Source organism: Chinchilla lanigera, unplaced genomic scaffold (genome assembly GCF_000276665.1).
Source record: "Chinchilla lanigera isolate Chin_1 unplaced genomic scaffold, ChiLan1.0 scaffold00063, whole genome shotgun sequence".
NCBI classification, from domain to species: Eukaryota; Metazoa; Chordata; class Mammalia; order Rodentia; family Chinchillidae; genus Chinchilla; species Chinchilla lanigera.
Window position 1 is genome coordinate 7,277,267 of NW_004955464.1, and position 19,925 is coordinate 7,297,191.

At 41.0% G+C, this 19,925-nt stretch overlaps 1 protein-coding gene across 2 annotated transcripts in view; it reads left to right on the top strand.

Moving 5' to 3' along the window:
• Nrd1 (nardilysin (N-arginine dibasic convertase)) overlaps positions 1-19,925 on the top strand; it is a 75,287-nt gene that overhangs the window by 54,319 nt on the left and 1,043 nt on the right. For both annotated transcript variants that reach the window (XM_005398598.2, XM_005398599.2), the window contains 15 exons: positions 817-921; positions 2,690-2,813; positions 3,422-3,508; positions 5,441-5,560; positions 7,355-7,406; positions 8,966-9,116; positions 11,774-11,901; positions 13,509-13,671; positions 15,307-15,338; positions 15,571-15,709; positions 17,489-17,536; positions 17,796-17,848; positions 18,245-18,328; positions 18,814-18,904; positions 19,150-19,266. In XM_005398598.2, coding sequence (XP_005398655.1) covers positions 817-921; positions 2,690-2,813; positions 3,422-3,508; positions 5,441-5,560; positions 7,355-7,406; positions 8,966-9,116; positions 11,774-11,901; positions 13,509-13,671; positions 15,307-15,338; positions 15,571-15,709; positions 17,489-17,536; positions 17,796-17,848; positions 18,245-18,328; positions 18,814-18,904; positions 19,150-19,266 — 1,494 coding nt within the window. The remainder of the gene's footprint in view (positions 1-816; positions 922-2,689; positions 2,814-3,421; positions 3,509-5,440; positions 5,561-7,354; positions 7,407-8,965; positions 9,117-11,773; positions 11,902-13,508; positions 13,672-15,306; positions 15,339-15,570; positions 15,710-17,488; positions 17,537-17,795; positions 17,849-18,244; positions 18,329-18,813; positions 18,905-19,149; positions 19,267-19,925) is intronic.

The window sequence follows — 19,925 nt, forward strand, 5'->3', positions numbered from 1 at the left end:
GGTACCCAAGTACCTGCTAACCATCCTCTCTTCACCCCTTCCCTGTGCTCTGTCCTTCCCACCCTCTGGTAACCACTGTACTGCTTCTCAGTACTTTTTTGTAATGATACATTTACAGTTCAATTGGACTCATGCTTACAAGTAGTTTTTAGGTGATAGTCCTGTGTAGTGAGTGGGTCCCCTATCTTTATTCATCTCACAGTTATGTGCAGTCCTTCACAGGCAAGCATGTGTGGTTCAGGGTGGTAACTGCTCTCATGAAGAGACCATGCATCCCTAGAATCTAGTAGGTTGTGCTCAGGATGGGAGCTGGAGGAGTGTGAAGTTAAGCTCCTAAGAAGCCAAGAATGGTGGTGCATGCTTGTAATCCTAGCACTCTGGGAGGCTGAGACAAGAGGATGGTAAGTTCGAGCCCAGCTTGGGCAACTTAGTGTAACCCTGTCTCAAAATTTAGAAAGACAACTGGGAATGAGGCTCAGTGGTTAGGCCCTGGGTTCAGTCCCCAGTAACACAAACACACACGCAGTGATAGCAGCTGTGACTGTATTTTCTTGGGTTTTTGAGCATGGCATTGCTAAGCTGCAATTATATTTATTGGTTTGTTTTTCTTCCGGTACCGGGAATCGAACTCGACCTTGCGCTTGCCAGGCAGGTGCTGTGCCGCCGAGCTAAATCTCCAGCCCCGCTGCAATTATATTTAGTTATATCTGTTCAGAAATTTTCAGTTTTACTATTGAAAAAGAAAATGTGTGTATTGTGGTGAGATAAGGGTAACAATGCAGAGATTCTTATGTGAAATAATTTTACCTTTCACAGACAGATCCAGTTGAGTATGTGGAAAACATGTGTGAAAACATGCAGCTGTATCCCCTGCAGGACTTTCTTACTGGAGATCAGCTTCTTTTTGAATTCAAGCCAGAAGTAAGGAAGTTTCTACTTCTAAAATTTGCTCTTAGGGAAAGAAGAGGGTGAAATATTGCAGAGATGTATGTAAGAACTGAGAATGGGGAAAATTGGTTATATTTAGTCAGGATTTTTGTTTAAACAGAATGTCAATAGTTTTATGAATAATTTCTCATGATTTTATGTGATTTTTGGGGGGTATATGTTTACAATACATAATTATTACATTTGTTTTAAGGAAGTGATACATACATATTTTTTATCTTGGTCACTTTTCATTGCCTTTGCTTCTACTCTTCTCAGGTATTATTTTAAGTTTTTCTAGTGTTGAAAAACGTACAATAGTTCAGGCAATATCTAAGTATTACTGGTTTGGTTCCTAAGCATACTTAAAGAATTGTTTAGCTTACCTTTTAGTTAACCTGGAGGCCTGGTGTGGTGGCATACACCTGTAATACCAGCACTCAGAAGGCTAAGGCAGGAGGATCACTATGAATTCAAGGCCTGCCTGGGCTACAAAATGAGCTCAAGGTCAGCCTGAACTGCATAATGAAACTTTGTCTCAAAAAGGAAAAAAAAAAAATCAGCTGGTAACTCAAAACTGTTTTTATTTTTAATCACTTAAAAATATTTACAAGAAAAAGACAAGATTCCCTAAATTTACAAGCACATAACTTACAGATAATATTACATGCAAATAAATAGTTAGGGTCATTGCTCTGCGACTTGGGATTAGGCGCCTTGCTTCTTACAAGGTAGCGGTTGTCAACTAGGGATGGTTTGCCTCCCCAGGAGATACTGGCCAGTGTCTGGAGACATTCTGGTTGTGACAATACAGGGTTAGGATGTGGGGTGTTTCTGGCGTCTAGTGGATAGAAGCCTAGGATGCTGCTAACCATCTTACAATGCAGAGGACAGCACTCTGCAGAAAAGAATTGTGTGGCTGAAGGTGTTACTAATGCTGAGGTTGAGACACTTTGGCAAAGGGTATTTATTCCTAAACTACTGATTTTAAAGAGGGTAGAGAAAGGGAAAAGAAGAGGTACAACCGCACATTTTGCCATATGCTTAGAATGGTTGTGTCTAAAAGCCCATGTGTTTTGTTTTTCTGAAACACCATTTGTCTTTTTCTCAAAGAAGTGGTGCTTATATGATAGTTAGAATTCTGAACCAACACATAGAATCCTGTGGTTCATCTTTATCATATCTGGAGGACTTTTCTGAAGGAAGTGCTACGTTGGCGTCATTTTACTGAGGCGGTGTGGAATGCAGCTTTCAAGAGCATAGACTTTAGGATCATGTGCAAACGTGCTTAGAACTCCACTTTTGCCACTTCTAGCTGTCCTATGTGAATTACACAATGTTTAACCTGAGCATTAATTAAGCCTTTAACCTCTGAAGCTGTGTATTTTCTGCAAAATAAATATACCTTATGGTTGTTTTTAGGATTAAATGAAATAGTATGTTTAACACTGCTTAGCATATAATAAAAGCTTAGTAAATGATAGCCATTTTTATGCTAGCACTGTTAATATGTGGGATTTGAGATGAGCATTGTAAAACATCAAGAAACATTTGATATTTGTAATTGTAGCTCCGTAGGATTGATAAAAGTTTTTAAAATACAAGTAAACCAGTGGTGTTCATGGAATGAAGCTAGTTTCATGAGCATCAAGATGCTGGGAGTTGGGATGTGTCTAACAGTATCATTTTGCCCTTTTAACAGAATGTATAGGTTAAAATTGTTCTTGTGTGCATCTCCTTATCCTCTACCCTCCTTTATTAGATCATTGCTGAAGCCCTTAATCAGCTAGTTCCTCAAAAAGCAAATCTTGTTCTACTGTCTGGTGCTAATGAGGGAAAATGTGACCTCAAGGAGAAGTGGTTTGGCACTCAATATAGCATAGAAGGTATGTATTTTAACATTAGTCCCCCATTTCGGTATGTCTGACTCCCCTGCAAATGTTTATTTTTTTTTTTTTCCGGTACTGGGAATCGAACTCACGACCTTGTGCTTGCCAGGCAGGCACTGTGCCACTGAGCTAAATCCCCAGCCCCCTGGAAGTGTTTATTCTGTAATAATTTGGTCCTGTGGGTGGAGAGCACTTAAAAGATAACTTTGAAATGCAAATTACTTTGGGAGCAAAGTTATTTTCTTGCATATGTATTGGCTAGTGAAAAAGTCTTGCTCTTTTGGTATTGGAGGGTAGTTTTTTGTTTTGTTTGTTTAGTTTTTAAGAAATTGCTTCTCAAGCCCCACTGTACGTGTGTGTCACCTGAGGCTCTTACAAAAACAGATTCTGATTCAATGGGTGTGAGACTGTGCATTTGTAACAGTCTTCGTTGCATTTCTAACACTGCATTTTCAGTGGCAAAATTTAGATTGCCTGGATATGTCAGAAATAGTATTTCTGAGAGAGGAGATTTAATTTGTGAAGGCTGTTCGACAGTTTGCTATGAGAATTCTGCACATTGTATTAGTTGTTGGTTTAGTTTGTTTTTCCTCTCCTCTCTGCAGATGTTGAAAACTCTTGGACTGAACTGTGGAAAAGTAATTTTGAATTAAATCCAGATCTTCATCTTCCTGCTGAAAACAAGTACATAGGTTGGTAAAATAGTCGTACATACTCTCTCCATGTGCTAAAAACAAAACACACCTACATAGTACATTATATTTTACAGAGTGCTATATAAGTTCATGTTTTAGAATCCCAGCAATATTTTGGATGAGCAGTACTATTGTTTTACTTTTTGAAATGAGAAAACACAAATTCACAAAAGCAGAGTGACTTGTCCAAGACTATTTGGTTGGTAAATGGAGGAACCAGGATATGGATACAAATCTTGACATTCTCTAAAATTTATGCTTTTTGTCATACATCATAGCTGTATGGTCAGGAGAATTGTCTTTATCTTGTTAGATTGTTTTAGTGTTTTTCAAACTATGGATTGCCACTCTTTAGAAGGTTGTAAAATCAGTGTCAGGTGTTTTGAGGTTGGTGGAATGAGCTAGAAAGCATTAAAAAATCAGCGAGAACAGGGAACAGAAAAATATTTCATTTCTCATAGAAAGGGTTTATTTCAAAACTTCTGTTTCATATAGGTATATGTCTGTATATGTGTCTGGCTATAGTTTGCATTGGCAAACATATTTCCAACCTGAATTATAGTTTGAAAAAGTGAAAGCCACTGACTGATCCTGTGTCAGATTTTATATTTTGTAGCAATAATTTACTCAGATACCTTATTTCCCAGCAGTTCCACTCCTATGTGCATACACACCCAAAATAAATACTATTCACAGTAGCCAAGGGATGGAAAAGAAGCCAAATAGATGAATGGACACACTGTGGTGTATACATAGTTTAGAATATTATTCAGTCATGAAAAAAGTACTGATGATATGACGTAGATGAACCTAGAACATACTATGCCAAGTGAAAAAAGTCAAACACGAAAGGTGATTTATGAATTCATTTATATGAAATAGCCAAAGTAAATCCATAAAGACAATACAGATGGATGATTGTTTGGGGCTGGGTAGATTATGAAATAGAGAACAACTACCTTAATTGGTATGAGTTTTCGTTTTGGGGTGATGAAAATTATTTCAAAGTAGATAAAAATGGTGGTTGTATAACCTTGTTGAGTTATTAATACTCCTGAGTTGTGCACCTTAAAATGGTTGCTTTTATATCTTGTAACTCTTACCTCAATTAGGGAGAAAAAACCTTTTTAAAAGTCTCCTGTATTTTGGAAGGTTCAGTCGAGTGCTAGCTAAACAACTGGGTTCTTTTTAATAAAATAGCAAGTATTTCTATTATTCTGTTTTCCTTAAACTAGGTATTTCTCATCTACATGTTGATGCTACTGTTTGTTTTCATTCACTGAAATGACAAGTTTGTCTTTCTTTGAGCAGAACTTCCAGGTGTTCGTAAAGTTGATAAAGGATGGTCTCATTTAAGAATATATTATTCATTGCTGGGTATGGTGGTGCATGCCTGTAATCCCAGCACCTCTGAGGCTGAGACAGGTGGATGAGGCCAGCCTAGGCTACAAAGTGAGACCCTGCCTTAAAAAAAAAAAAATCATTCAGCTAAGCGTGCCTGTAATCCAAGCAATCAGGAGGCCGAGACAGGGGGATTACAAATTCAAGGCTAGCCTGTGATACATAGTGAGTGCAAGACTGTCCTGTACTATACATATAGCAAGACCCTGTCTCATAAAAAAAAAAAATTAAATATATATACTTTTTTTTTTTAATGTTGAATTATATCACTACTTTGACCGTAAGTCCCTCATATAGTTACAAATGTTTGAGTAAGTGAATGAAACCATGTAGAAACCAGAATCAGTTCTTGGGAAGTTACAGATCTTCAGAGTGTATTTAGTTTAAGCCCACACATACACTGTACTGTAGTATTTGAATTGGTTTATTTGTGCCACAAAGCAAAGTAGCAGACTTCTGAAATCAAGAGCAGATTGCTGGGAATTATGTTAAAATAACTGAGTGAATTATTTCTTTTTCTTTTGTTAGCCACGGACTTTACATTGAAGGCTTTTGACTGCCCTGAAACGGAATACCCTGTTAAAATTGTGAATACTCCACAAGGTTGCCTGTGGTATAAGAAAGACAACAAATTCAAAATCCCCAAAGGTAATATATCACACTCCCTAAAATGAGTGAGAGAATTTAAAAACTCTTTCTCCACTGTGTAGCAGTCTTTGTTTACCCTGTATCTGTTGCTCACCCCTTCTGCTCTTTTTCTTTTAAAGTTCTTTTCTAGGCTTATCTGTCCAATTTTTGCTGTGCTCCTGTGCTGTCACAGAATCATTGTATCCTAGTTTCTAGGACATAAAAGTTCAAACCTAGAAAGAAATTATTTTGAGATGTTTTTCTTTCAGGTACATGAAAGCAGAACCAGATATTTGGCCATCTGAAGGAATTAGTGGTCTTATTTGAACATTGTTTTTAAAAAGAGAAAGAATAAGTTTATGTGAGGAAAATTATTGTTAGATATAATAGGTAGCCAAATCCAGCATTACATGTATATCCGCTTCCTTCTGCCATTTTGTTTTTCAGCACAAGGGAAGCTTAGTACAAACAGACTCTAAAGTCCTTTTAAGGTTATAACCCAGACTATGTTGCTTTTTCATGTTTTGTTCTGTGCATAGCATTGGAACTTACTAAATCAGCTTGGAATCATAAAGCTGAATGTTCTTGGATGTGATTTAACCCAGATCCCCAACCTGAAACACAGCTGAGAGGCTTTCTAGAGTTTTTTAATTTGTTTGCTTGCTTGCGTTTTGGTGTTACTGGGGATTGAACCCAGGGCCTTCAAAACTAAACTAGAGACAGGGTCTCACAAAGTTGCCCAGGCTGGGCTCCAGTTTATAATCCTCCTGTCTCTGTCTCTCAGAGTCCTGCCAGTATAGGTGTGCACCAGTGTGCCTGGCTTCTTGAGTTTTGGGGGGAGGTTCCCACAGTTTGCTTCGTTTCTTTTCTTTTTTTCTTGTGCTAGGGATTGAACCCCACTCTTGATGCATGTTAGGTATGCACTGTTCCACTGAGCTACAGCCCCAGCTCTCCAGAAGTTTCTTGAATAGCTTATAAGACATTTTAAAGTAGTGTTCTCTTTTTCTCTTCGTTTTTGTTGTACAAAGGATTGAACCAGGGCCATCACACTGATCTGTATCCCTCTTTTAAAATTTTTGAATTCTGAAACAGTCTGCTAAATTGTCTAGGCTGGGCTTTAATTTGGGAACCTTATGTCTCAGCTTCCCAAAGTGCTGGGATTACAGGCATGTGACACCATGCCTGGCTCAAAATATATTAACGTTTATTCAGCTTCCTTAGAAAAGGGCTCTACGATAGCTTTCTGTTAACATTGGGTATGTTCCTTTTGTGTTCTTTTGTGTGTGTGTGTGCACGTGTGCATGTGAGCGTGTGTGTATTGCTGGGGGATTGAACCCAGGGTCTTGTCCATGCTGGGTAAATGCTATGACACAAAGCTGTATCTTCAGCCCCCCTTTAATGTTTTTGTCATATATACCTCTATAAACATTTTGCCTGTGTGAAGCTCTCGGTAAATATGAGTATTTATAGACCTGCCTGTGTATGTATCTATATATCTGTGTACTGTCTAGGGCATTTTATCTGCAATGGTAAATACTACCCTTTAAAGACCCATAGGGGCTGGGCATGTTGGCACATCAGTGTTCAAGAGGCAGAGTCAGGAAGATCATGCGTTTGAGACCAGCCTGGACTACATAGTGAAACCCTATCTCAAAAACAAAAAGAAATCTTAAAAATAAACATGTAATGTGTTGGAAAATAAAAGAAGAATAACAATGAAGTTATTCATAATTTGAAAAAAGGGGAAATAGCAAACATGTAAATTGTGAGGCCTCTGGCCTTTCATATTTTATCTGTGGTCTTTTTTTGTTTCAGCCTATATACGTTTCCATCTGATCTCACCTTTGATACAGAAGTCTGCAGCAAAGTAAGCAATGGTTCTTTTGTTCTGGGGAAAAAAAAAATCCATTTTTTATTCTTGGAAACCTTTTGTTTGTTTCAGTGTAAATCATTCTATCATTTTCTTTCAGTACTCAGGCTGTGTTGCTGATTTACATACTTTTTTCTATGATCCAAGCAAGTTACTTACATCAGTACCAAACACTGAAATCGAACTGTGTGGCTCCTGCATGTAAAACATGCTCAAAGTATAGGTTATTACAGAGTCAGGAAAGAGTGAGTTCCTTGAAGATCAGTCCTCCTGGCAGCTCCCAGTGTGCAGTGAGGATGCATGGACCTGTGGATCATGTACAGTGGACTCTACTTAGAAACTCAGTTCGTTCCCAGGGGCTGATGACTCAAGTTGTCAACTGAAGGCTCAGGCTCCTCTACACAGCCTTCAAAGTCTCTCCCCTGTGTACAGCAGATCTCAGTGTCCTTAGAGAGACACCGGCCCAGGATTTCTCAACCACATACCGGAAAGGATGTTGTAAGGCTCCTTCCAGAACTCTTTAAGGGTTAAATCTGTGTCTGAGGCCATCTGGAAGCACAAGTGGCCAATGTTTGGGTCATAACTCAAGACTGGTCGTAAGTTAAAACTAAAATTCCGGTCATAACCCGAATTGTTGGTACATCAGGCTGGTCATAGCTTAAAGACTGCCAAGAAGTATAAGTTACTTACCTATTTAATGTAGGTGACTGTATTATGGTAGGTCAAAGAGCCTAAAATGTGCATGAATCATAAGTGCTCAGGACACGATGGTACATTTCCTTTTCTTTTCCACTTAACTGTTAAAATCCAATATTAAAATGACAAGCATGGCTGGTGATACAGCTCAGCGGCACAGTGCCTGCCTGCCAAGCGCAAGGTCCTGAGTTCAATTTCTGGTACCAAAAAAAACAAGCAGCACTAAAATGTATTAATATCCACTCTAAAAAAATGCATTGTACTCCTCCCTTCCTCGTTTTGTTTGTTTGTTTGCTTATTTATTTAGCTAGCAGCACTGGGGATTTAACCCCACATCTTTGCCCTGCAGTACATCACTAGCCCATTTTTTATTTGAGGTAAGGTCTCGCTAAGTTGCCATGTTGCCCAGGCAGGCTTCAAACTTGCAATCCTCATACCTGAACCTCTCGAGTGATGGCATTACAGGTGTGTGCCACTGTGCCCAGTAGCCTCGTATTTTAATTTGTTAATCAGAAAACTTGAGATTGGAGGGTAGCCAGAGCCTTGAGGCCAGTGCCTCTGTTGTGTCTTCCATTCACTTCATTGTACAGTGCGCCTGTTGTCATTTTCTGTGTGTGTATTACATGAAAAAGGTTGAGAAACACTGCTGTAGGTAGGAGTTTTATGGTATGTCTGTGAAACTGAGACCTGGTTAACCTAAGTGCTGGGTTTGCCTTCAGAAGAAGTTAGTATACAATTTTATATTCTACAGTAAGGAGTTAGTATACCTTACTAAAAGGAACATTTCTTATTCTAAATTGAAGCAAATTTATTTATTCTTATCTTTCTTGCCAGTTAATGATTCTATTCATACTTTTCAGTGTGGTCCTCTTTGATATCTTTGTCAATATTCTTACCCATAATCTCGCGGAACCAGCATATGAAGCTGATGTGGCACAGCTGGAATATAAACTCGTAGCTGGAGAACATGGTTTAATTATTCGGGTCAAAGGATTCAACCACAAACTACCTGTAAGTACATATATTGTTTTCCTCTTAGCTTTAAGATTCTGTATTTCTGTTCATTAGCCCTGTAGCACCAAGCATAGAGTCTTATGCACAAGGTGCTGTATAGTTTATTAATTTGCTGGCAGTTGTATGGTATACCCCATGTCTTAGGCTTGATCACGCTTCCTTTGCTGTCATTTTCTCTGTAGTTAACACTGGGCACTGAAGGTCATTTGAGCTAAGTTTCCTAACATATAGCAATAACAAATGTGAAGAGCCTGAAGTAGACTAGAATTCAGATGCTTATGCCCTTTCTTCCCTTGTGCTGTCTTATTATTTAAAGTACAAACATTCCTCATTTAACTGTGAGTTCCATTCCTGCAGCTAAATGAGGAATTGTATGTTTTGTGTACATTACAATATTCAGAACAAAGAAATGGTCAGAGGAAACTCCAACTTGATGACTTTGCTTTTACTGTATTGTAATAACTTTCATGTAGTACTGTGATGTACAGTTAACCACTGGCAGTTGTATAAAACGGTACTACTTTACAGTAAAATCAGCAAAAATTACAGTAGAAACAAGATGTACTATTCAATAAAAGACATTGAGGCTTTATAAACAAGATGTATAGATCTGTACCCCCAAAAGAGACAGATCATAAGTCTGAGTGGTGAGTTATAAGTCTGAACATTTGCTAAATAGGTAGGTTGTTAAACGAAAATATCTGTGTGTGTTTTGTTTGCCTCCAAAGTTTTTGAACCTTTCAGAAGTAGCGTCTATAGCTTCTCAATAGTTTATATCTTGGTAAGGAATGTGTTCTAGTGTCACTTTGTCAAAAACTTCATAAGCTGAGAAAAAAAATAATATGTGATATTAGCTGACAGAGTGAAGATCATTAAATACCAAGTAAAGCCAGGTGTGATGGGGCACATCTATAATCCAAGCACTCAGGAGGCTGAGGCAGGAGGATTGCCATGAGTTCGAGGCCACCCTGGGCTACAGTAGTGAATTCAAGGTGGACCTGAAATGCATGGTCAGACTATGTCTCAAAACAAATAAAAAATTATAAATAAATGCCAAGTAAAATAATAATATTACCCAACAATAGATTTTATATCTCAGCTTCTTGGGTAGAATATATATTGTATGAAGGTTTGGGGAAATGGATTTCTACAAGAAAAATTGTAGAGGAAAGAACCAGAAATTAGACATGTGTTAGGAGGTGATAGCTTCCATCTTGGCAGGAATACAGAAGACTATAGTTGTACCCTTTATGGCCTTGCCCCTCAGTCTTCTGGGAGGAAGTCTTCCTGGTCTTAGGAAGAGTGATCATGGAGTATTTTCCTTTTGTCTACCTTCAAAAGCCTAAATATCAGGTAGCTTGCAGTCCGAACTGAATAAAGCCTGACACGATGGTTGCCATTTGGAAAGTATGTCTCAGAATTACCTGGAAAACTTTTTAAAGATAGAAACCATAGCAGAGTGTTTCCTGTTTTTTCATTTTATGAAGTTTTTATAGACTTAATATTAAAAAAATGAAATAGAACATATACATTTATTAGGGAAAACTAGAGACTCCTTTTACATAGAGAATATACAGACGCAGATGTCCTAAAACTTTGAAAATTAGGTCCGACAATATAGCAAGGAGTTATTCACCCTGGCCAAATACTTGCTAGGAATGCTAGGGCGGTCAGTATGAGGAAGTTTATGAACATATAACGTGAAGCAAAGGAGAACCACTATAGGACTGTAGTGATAAATGCCAAAAAGTCAATAAATTTGAGTTATTTTTAATAAATAGGGGTGGAGGGGAATTACACACAAAATCAATACAAAAAAAAAACAGGAACGTTACATTAAATGATGAACCACTGAACATTAAAATCAGGAACAGTCCAAGAATAATCCAGGAGCACCTCTATTATTCAGCAATGTTTTAGAGGTTCTGTCTACTACAGGAGAACGAAAAATTGTAATAAAAACTTTTTTGGAACATAAAAATATTTTTCTTTGTAGATGATATGATTATATTCTTAGAAAATCTAAGAGCTACTAAAATCGTGATTAAATTACTAATCAGTAAAATTAAATGAATTTGGTACAGGCAGTGGCTTTTTTTCCTAGAGTAGCAATAACCACTTAGTAATGGGTGGAAAGAAATATCCCATTTACAATATTGAGAGAAACAGTAAAGTACTTAGGAGTAAGTAGGAAAAATACAGGGTCTATCCAAAGAAAACTCTAAATCTTATTGAAGCAAATATGGATTTTGAGAGGCTCATTATGTTTTTGGATAAGAAAGTTTGAAATAAAATTGTTACTTCTAAAATTAGTATGTAATGTCCTTCCAATTAAAGTCACATTTTGGAGTGGTGGGATTGCTGGATAAAAGTTCATTTTGAAAAAAAAATATTTGAAAATACTCAGGAAAATGGTAACAAATGAAGTATTGTTGCTTCCAATCTGACAAATATGGAGGTTTTTAAAATGTATTTCTTATTGAGGATTTTGACCCCTGGAGATTCTTTTAGTCATTAATACTTCTTTTATGACCCCATACAAGACCTAGTAGCCTTCTGGACTCTGGGCAAAAACTAAAAAGAAACATTTTCCACCCCAACGCTTAGTGGATTTTATGCTTTGCCGCTTAAGTGCTTCTTTCTTTTCCTTTCAGCTGCTGTTTCAGCTCATTATTGACTACTTAGCTGAGTTCACTTCCACCCCGGCTGTCTTTACCATGATAACGGAGCAGTTGAAGAAGACTTACTTTAACATCCTCATCAAGCCTGAGACTCTGGCCAAGTGGGTATTTCTGGGATCGGTTTATAGCGGGAGGGCCTAAAACCGTTAGACTGTGTAGGAGAGCTAGGAAAGGTAAAGCTAGAGTACCAGTGCCCGTTTTCAGACATGTTGGAATTGTGCTGTAGTTTAAGGTCTTTAAACCCAACTGCAGTATTTGTGAATAAGAATAAAAGCAGCCTACAATACTTGATTAGAGGCTGAAAATGAAGAAGGGTGTTTTTCTAATCTTTGTGAATAAACAGGTAAATATAAGCAAATAGTTAAAACATGCCTGAGTATAGGCCAGAATTGTGCATTGGTGATTTTATTGTTGGCTGCTATGATGAATAGTTGACTTAAGCTGTTTAACATGTCACTTACCTAAAATTTAATTAATTTAATTAAAGAGAGGAAGAAGGCGGCTGTATGGCCTATATATTAATGCTTAGCCCCTCTGCTAGTAGGCAGCCTCCTTGCACCTTCCGCCAGAGTTTATTCTTACTTCAGTCTAGAACTAATTGTAGCCTGGACTACTTTGTGTATTCTCTGTCTGCATGCAGAACCTTTGGGAAGAGCAGGAAAGTCTCTAGTGGACAAAACCCTTTGTGCACATGGCTTACAGCCTGTTTTTTTTGGTGCTGGGAATCAAACTGGGGACCTTGCGCTTGCCAGGCAGGCGCTGACAACCTCTTTCTTGACTTCCTTGCTGAGCATCTATAAATAGTGAACAAATGGCACAGTCTTCTACAGAGGACCTGCTTTTGACACATTACTATGAGACCATAAACTACCAGAATTAGAAAGCAGAAGGCGGCTATAACTGTTAGGCGTGTAATAATTGCTAATCTCGAATATAAGTTGGAGAGGAGAGTTGTCTGCAACTGTTGATATGATGATGAATAACTCTTGAGTAGCCCTGTGCATCCAGTAATTCCTAAATATTGCTTTGTTTATAAAAATAGTACCTTATGAAATACTATCATATTAAAATAACTTCTGGAAATTTACTTTATGACAGTGGTAAAATAGTCATTTATTGAAAATTGATATGCTTGATCTATTCAAAGAACTGTATTTGTAACTTCAATTTGTACCAAACTCTTATGAACGGTGGTGGGCGTGATTACTTCCCTTGTTTTCCAGATGAAGAAAGTCTCATAACTTGCTAAGTTCCGTCAGCTTATTAGAGGTGGGCTGGAGGGCAGTTTGGAGATAGCAGTGAGGTTAGGCTGATTCTAGAATCCAGCCATCACCTGGACTACACTGTCCCTGCAGTAACAGGCGCCGATCACAGTGGACTCCAGTAATTGTTAGTAAGATTGGAAACAGCATAGTAATTTTAAATTGATGTGTGATGGGGTAAACTTGACTCATCCCGCAGGTTCTATGAAATATTTTACTTTGCGACCTAGAACCAGGTCAATACATTATTGTACTGGGAAGTAAGTCTTTTTAAAAGTTTGTGTATGCAATTTTAAATTCTTTTTGCGGTTATGATATTATTTGCCCATCTTAAATTGTGATAGAAATTCTTCCTTTAAAAACACATTATTATAAATTTGACCAAATATTTTCCTACTCTTATGATCCATTTCTTGCGTGTCCCCCCCCCCCAATCTTTTGTAAAGAGATGTGCGACTTTTAATCCTGGAATATGCCCGTTGGTCTATGATTGACAAGTACCAGGCTTTGATGGATGGCCTTTCCCTTGAGTCTCTGCTGAGCTTCGTCAAAGAGTTCAAATCCCAGCTTTTTGTTGAGGGCCTGGTACAAGGCAATGTCACAAGCACGGTAAGTTACTGTTACTGTGTGCTGGCCTGAATGTAGTTGTAGACTCTAGAATTGCATTAGTTCTTTCCTAAAGGGGAAGCTCTGTAGTTTTGATCAGCCAGCATTATCATATTCTGATTAAGAGAGAACCTAGCTCCTCTGATGCTCAGCAACCTTCTTCTTTGAACTAGTGGGCTGGGGATATAGCTCAGTGGCATAAATGTCTGCCTGGCAAGTGCAAGGTCCTGAGTTAGAGTCCCCGTACCAAAAAAGAAGAAGAAGAAGAAGAGGACTAGTAGTTATGACTTTGAGTGAAGTGGGTTTGGCATGTGTATATTTTGTTACATTTCTTGAAGACTGTGAAACCATAAAGTTTGAGAGTAAAGTGAAAGGAAAGAGCCAGGTGTGGTGGCCCATGCCTGTGATCCCAGCTACTTGGGAGGCTGAGGAAAGAGGATTGCAAATTTGAGCCAATTTAGCATGGCCAATTTAGCCCCTTCTCAAGATAAAAATGGCTAGTGAGGTAGCTCAGTTTAGAGTTCTCTTGGGTTCAATCCAAAGAAACATAAAGGTAGAGTGGGAGGAGGGGAATGGTAAGGGAGGTACACATTTATAGCCAGAACCTGTATGTCGGGCTTCCTCAAGCTTAGGAGCTGGGACTTTATCCTGTAGCACATGGGAAACGCTTGAAGGATTTAAGATGGGGTGACGAAGTGCACAGAGAGCCCATCGTGAGGCTGTTGTAAAAGTTGAAGTGAAATGTGATCCCGCTCATGAGGTGTCTCACATGGACAGCTCCACAGAGAGTACCGCGGTGGGTTTCAGGGGCGGGGGACGAAGAGGATTTACAAGATGGGAAAAGCTCTGTAAGTCTTTTTCACAGCGGTGTGAGTATAGTTAACTCTGAACTGTATACTTTAAGAAAATGGTCAGAATAATAACCCTTAAATAAAAATGATGAAGCCTGAGGTTGGGCCAAATAAACAAAAAAGAAGTGCTTAGGAAACTACAGTCACTCTCAAAACTGTAGCTGCCGCCCTCCCCTTCCTCCCCAGTTCAGAAACCAGCCTCCGTTCCCGTCTCGCTCACAGAAAGCATTTCAGTCTCAACCCTCAGCAAAAAGAGCAAGAACAGCACAGTGGGAGGACGTGGCATTGGCTTTTACTCCTGAGAACTTAGTGCTGTGAGACGCCCCAGGAGAAACAGCTTCAGAGATGGCTCACCCTTCTACCTAACTCTTACTACGTAGAGAAAGAGAGGGAGATGAACTCACTCAGTGTAGCGCCGTTTCATTGCTCACTCTCTCCAGACTGTCTCTGGGCCTGGGTATAAACACAGCCTCGTTGAGTAAACTGACACTGAACAAGGAAGTGTGATCAGTGGGGAACTGTCTGGCTGTGCGGTAAGCAGAGTGCCAAGGGAGCTAGAAGAGGACGTGCGCATGTGAGAGTCAGCTGGTATTTACTGAACAGAAGAAGTCTTGATGAACCGGTAAATGATTAGCCCGATCAGTGGCTGGTCCAGCATTTGGGTGAGAGACTGTGTCTCTTTGCTAATGCTATCCAGGGTGCTCTAAGAAACTAGAAAATTGGTAATTCATAGTCTGCCTGAAATTAATGTCAAGGGCTAATGTAGTTATTGTCTTTTGCTGCTTAGGAATCTATGGATTTCCTGAAATACGTTGTTGAGTAAGTATTGGTTTGAGTTTTCTCTTTGGGGAATATTCTTACAGCAAGAGGCCCTTAAACTACAACTCACTTGTTATTAAACCCCTATTTGAAATACTATCCATGTAGATTTCTTTGCAGTTGATGTAAACAAAGCAATTTAAGAGGGATGGTGGAAGGCCTGGCTTCTCAGTTTGTGGGTGAAGCCAAGAGAATAAAAACTGCCTCAGTGCCTGTGCTGGTTCTTTTACAGCAAGCTGAACTTCACGCCCCTGGAACAGGAGATGCCTGTGCAGTTCCAGGTGGTGGAGCTGCCCAGCGGCCACCACTTATGCAAAGTGAAAGCTCTGAACAAGGGTGATGCGAACTCTGAAGTCACTGTGTACTACCAGGTCAGCTGGCCCACCGTGTAGCCACCCTCATGAGCACTAAAGCCCAGTGACCGGCAAGGTCTCCCTCTGCAGTGTTATGCTTGGGGCCATCTATTGTCTTAAGGCACTATATTTAAAAATTGTAGCATTCAGTAAAATGGATCCTTTTTTCAGTCACAGAGAGGTACTGCTTCATTAATCAGCTAACCAGAAACAGATCTTGAGGTATGGATGGAAATTTTATGTGCTCCACGGGTAGAACTCCAGGCAGCAGCAAATTATTGAAAATAGAATTTTGAAAGAGACAAAGTAAACCTAACTAAGCAGTCAGTGTACAAGCAAGCAAAAGAGCACCAGGTCTCAAAGGACCTGAGAGAAAAGATTTATTACCTCTGTTTTATGGACAAATCTGAGGAAGTGGGTTACAGCGCTTTCACCTGGCTCGTAGCCTGCTTTAGCCTGTACTGGCCTCTCTCTTCCTGGACCTGTGTAGCCTGATTGATCCCTGACTTGCCAGACTCGGGAGATCATAACTGGTGCTGAGGTCCCAGTTCCTTGCATGAAGTCACTTGTCAGACGTTATGCAGTCCCTGGTCTGGGCCTTGGGTGGCATGTCCTTATTATTTATCCTTTTTATTGTGTTTCTGGCCTGGGTCTGAGCTTTTATTTAACACTGACCTGATTTGGTAGAAGGAAATTCATGTGCCAGATGCCTTAACAAAGGTGAGCTTTGCCCCAGTCTTTTGAATGAGTCCTGTGGTTCAGGATCCATAGTTGTTCTGGAGCTAGGTTGGCAGACTTTTGTGTCTCCCTAGACATCCAGCTTGTATGCAGGCGTAGCATTCCCATCTGTGGTCTTTCTAAAGGTTCTTTCATCCCATACTCCAAACGGTACAGCCTGGCCCTACTTAATTCTGTACCTCCAAGTGCTTGAAATCCGAGACAGGAGTGCATGGCCCACATTCAGGCAGGATTTCACATCGTGGAATGTATCTGGAGGCGCTTTCCTCCAGTCACCTCTTAGCAGCAGCCGTCCAATACCAAGTGCTTCCCTTAGGAAACCACAGATTGCATTTTCAACAGAAAATGAATACAAAAGTTTGACCAGTTTTGTTGCAGCCCTCTTCAGGGCTTGCTGGACACAGCCATTTGCATCTTCCTGTGAAGTGGGAAAGGTGAGAAGTGAGTTGGTGCTAGAGGATCGTGCAAGAGCCTGCGTCTGGGGATGTACTGGTGACACTTGTGTATGGGCCTCCCATACCCTTTCATTTTATTTCTCCTGGGTGGCCAGGGTGAGATCCTCAAGTGTGGGTTCGGCCTCTTGGGTATTTTTTGTATCAACTGGTTTCTGTCCCACATGTAGCTGCCTAAGTTCCTATCTTTTCTCTGAGAGATAGATAGAGCTAGGCTTCATGATTTCAGATGTTCCTGCTGTCCCGATCAGAGCCTTGAAATACAGGTACTGGATTTTAGAGTGTATCCTGTGGCTTCTCCGGATCCTCTAGTCAGGAGCTGGCAGAGTAGTCTGTTGGACCTGCTTCCATGTCCACGTGTACTTCTGTGCTAGTGCTGCGGATACAAATGGTGTAGCAGGATTCCTGTTCTTGCAGACCGTCAGGCTAGTGGGATGGCACAGATGTGAATGAGATTGTTGAAAGCATGGCAGTGGAAGGTATGACCAAGTCTTTTGGAGAAAAGAGGGATACTACCTAAATAAGTAGTTGCCAAGAATAGCTACATTACTAAAAAGCCTTATAAACCACCGGATGTTAAGTTGGTCTGATTACTTTCTCCTTTCAGTCAGGTACCAGGAGTCTGAGAGAATACACTCTTATGGAGCTGCTGGTGGTAAGTGTAGAGAACGGAGGTTTTCAGGAACCCCTGACCCACTGTGAGGCGCAGCTTTCTGCCTGAGGACTGTGGACTTGGGGTGATTAGAAGCCTGATTGTAAAGTTCTTATCCACCGTGGACATAGATGGGCCTGGGCCATTTAGGAAGAAGGCAGGAAGGGAGGCTAGCCTTTGGCAGTGTGTGAAAGGCGCTGGAGGGAAGCAGCAGTGGTTTCTCTTCTGGGAGGTGGGCTGACGGTGGTATGCTGAATTACAGATGCACATGGAAGAGCCTTGTTTTGACTTTCTTCGGACCAAGCAGACCCTTGGGTAAGTCCGCTGGCAAGGGCACTGAACTCAAATAAGGGCCTAGGCCTTAACTCTGTAAGCTGAGATTTACCAGGTAGCCTGAATTGCTTTTCTAAACTCCTTGCTCCTTCTGTGCCTTAAAATAATAGCTACTTACCAGACTTTGCGTCTTAGACTGTGATCAGGCTTCCAGTTTGGTTGCGTTTCAGGACAAGAAAGCAAGCTAGCTTGTGGTTCCTAATTTAGCAGACAGGCAGCACCCTGGCCTGAGAATGAAGTAGTTGTATTCGTATTTGCAGTTCTTTGAGGACCTCCAGATCGAGTAAGGGTTAGGGCAGGAACCCGACCCCATGCATCTAGTCTCAGAGGGCAGAGCCCACGTGGCCTGTAAACTGTAACTTTCCGCTCTGGTTGTAGGTACCATGTCTACCCAACTTGCAGGAACACATCTGGGATTCTAGGATTCTCTGTCACTGTGGGGACTCAGGCAACCAAATACAGGTGAGTAGGGGGAGTGGATGGGCCCAGCCTGTGGTGGGCACGGAGTAGGGGCTGCGGGTGCTTCCGTAAGCCTTCTGTCTACTCTGTATAACTGCCTGGGGCAAGGGCAGGGATGATCATAGATGGCCTGATCTAGGACTGAGCAAAGCTGCTCTGGACCCCTGTGGTCACTGCAGGGGTTGCCAATGATTCTTCACCTAAGTGAGATCCGAGGACAAGAGCGGGAAGGCCACCTGATCTGGCATTCATGTTGGAACCAAAGTTTAAGGCCTTGATGGTTCTCACCACGTTTTCACACATGGCCTTGACTGCTTCAGCTTAAAGACACCAGGAAATTAGGCTGCAGGTGGGCAGTGGAAGGCCCTTCCCCATCCTGCTGGTCCCCTCAGCTTAGAGGGTAGTGAGGCCTTACTAAACCCTTCTTCATCTCCGTTCTTTCGAGACCAGATGTCTGATGACTTCTCATTGAAGATGTTTTGTTTCAGCTCTGACACTGTTGAGAAGAAAATAGAAGAGTTTCTTTCCAGCTTTGAGGAGAAGATTGAGAACCTCAGTGAAGATGCATTCAATACCCAGGTAACGGCTGGCCTGGCCTTTCAGCTACGTACACTTCGAAGACAGCAGACTTCATTCAGTCCCTGTGTGGTGCTGGCCCACTCGTATGTCTGTAGCCCCACCTGACCTGCCCATAGAGTCTTCTAGTTTCCTCCCTTGTGATCATGCTGGCAGGGCCGTCACAAGCCAGGTGCGAGAGCACCAAGTTTGTCTCTGGGGGAACCGGAGCGATGCTGTGCCTGAGCAGCGCTCTCCGGTGGAAACAGGTTACAGCTCTGATCAAGCTCAAGGAGTGTGAAGACACCCACCTTGGGGAGGAGGTGGACAGAAACTGGAATGAAGTGGTGACACAGCAGTACCTCTTTGACCGCCTTGCCCACGAGGTAATGACTTCCAGACCGGACAGCACTGATGAACTAGTGAGGCTTCTTGACTGTACGCGTCTCAGCTGCAAGCACTGTATGGAAGAGGACGCTGAGACGCTCATCCTGGCTCGGTTACGTGCCTATTTCCTGACAGCTCTGTAGCACCTTGAGTGACTGTTGGTAGGGTGCTCACCTTTACCCTTCCACCACCAATATAGAGCAGCTCCATTTCTGAAGTATATGATACTGAGGCTCACCACAAGATTTATGAAGAGGGAGTCTGTTAAAGAAAATTAAGAACTTGGGTCTTGAACAGGGAGCTCCTCCTTCAGGTTCAGTGATTGCAACTGCAAGTTATTTGACAGCTTCTAGCTCGGTGTATACAGTTTACAGGCTAGGGTGTAGGTGTGTGCACACATGCGCACTGCTGGTTCCTACAACCCAGTGCTGCCCCCCAGGAATATGTAACCCGCTGTGGTGCGCTACCAAAGGACATCAGAGTTTTAACAGAATCAAGACAGAATTCACCTGTCTCAATAGTTGCTTTACTTTTTCAAGCCTGAGTATGCAGTTACCATGTAAATGAGATGTGACATTAGAGAGGTGAGTTTCTGGCTCAGGGAATGGTGTTCAGGCCTGCTAACCTAGTAGATCTGCTCAGGTAGGTCACTGCCTTG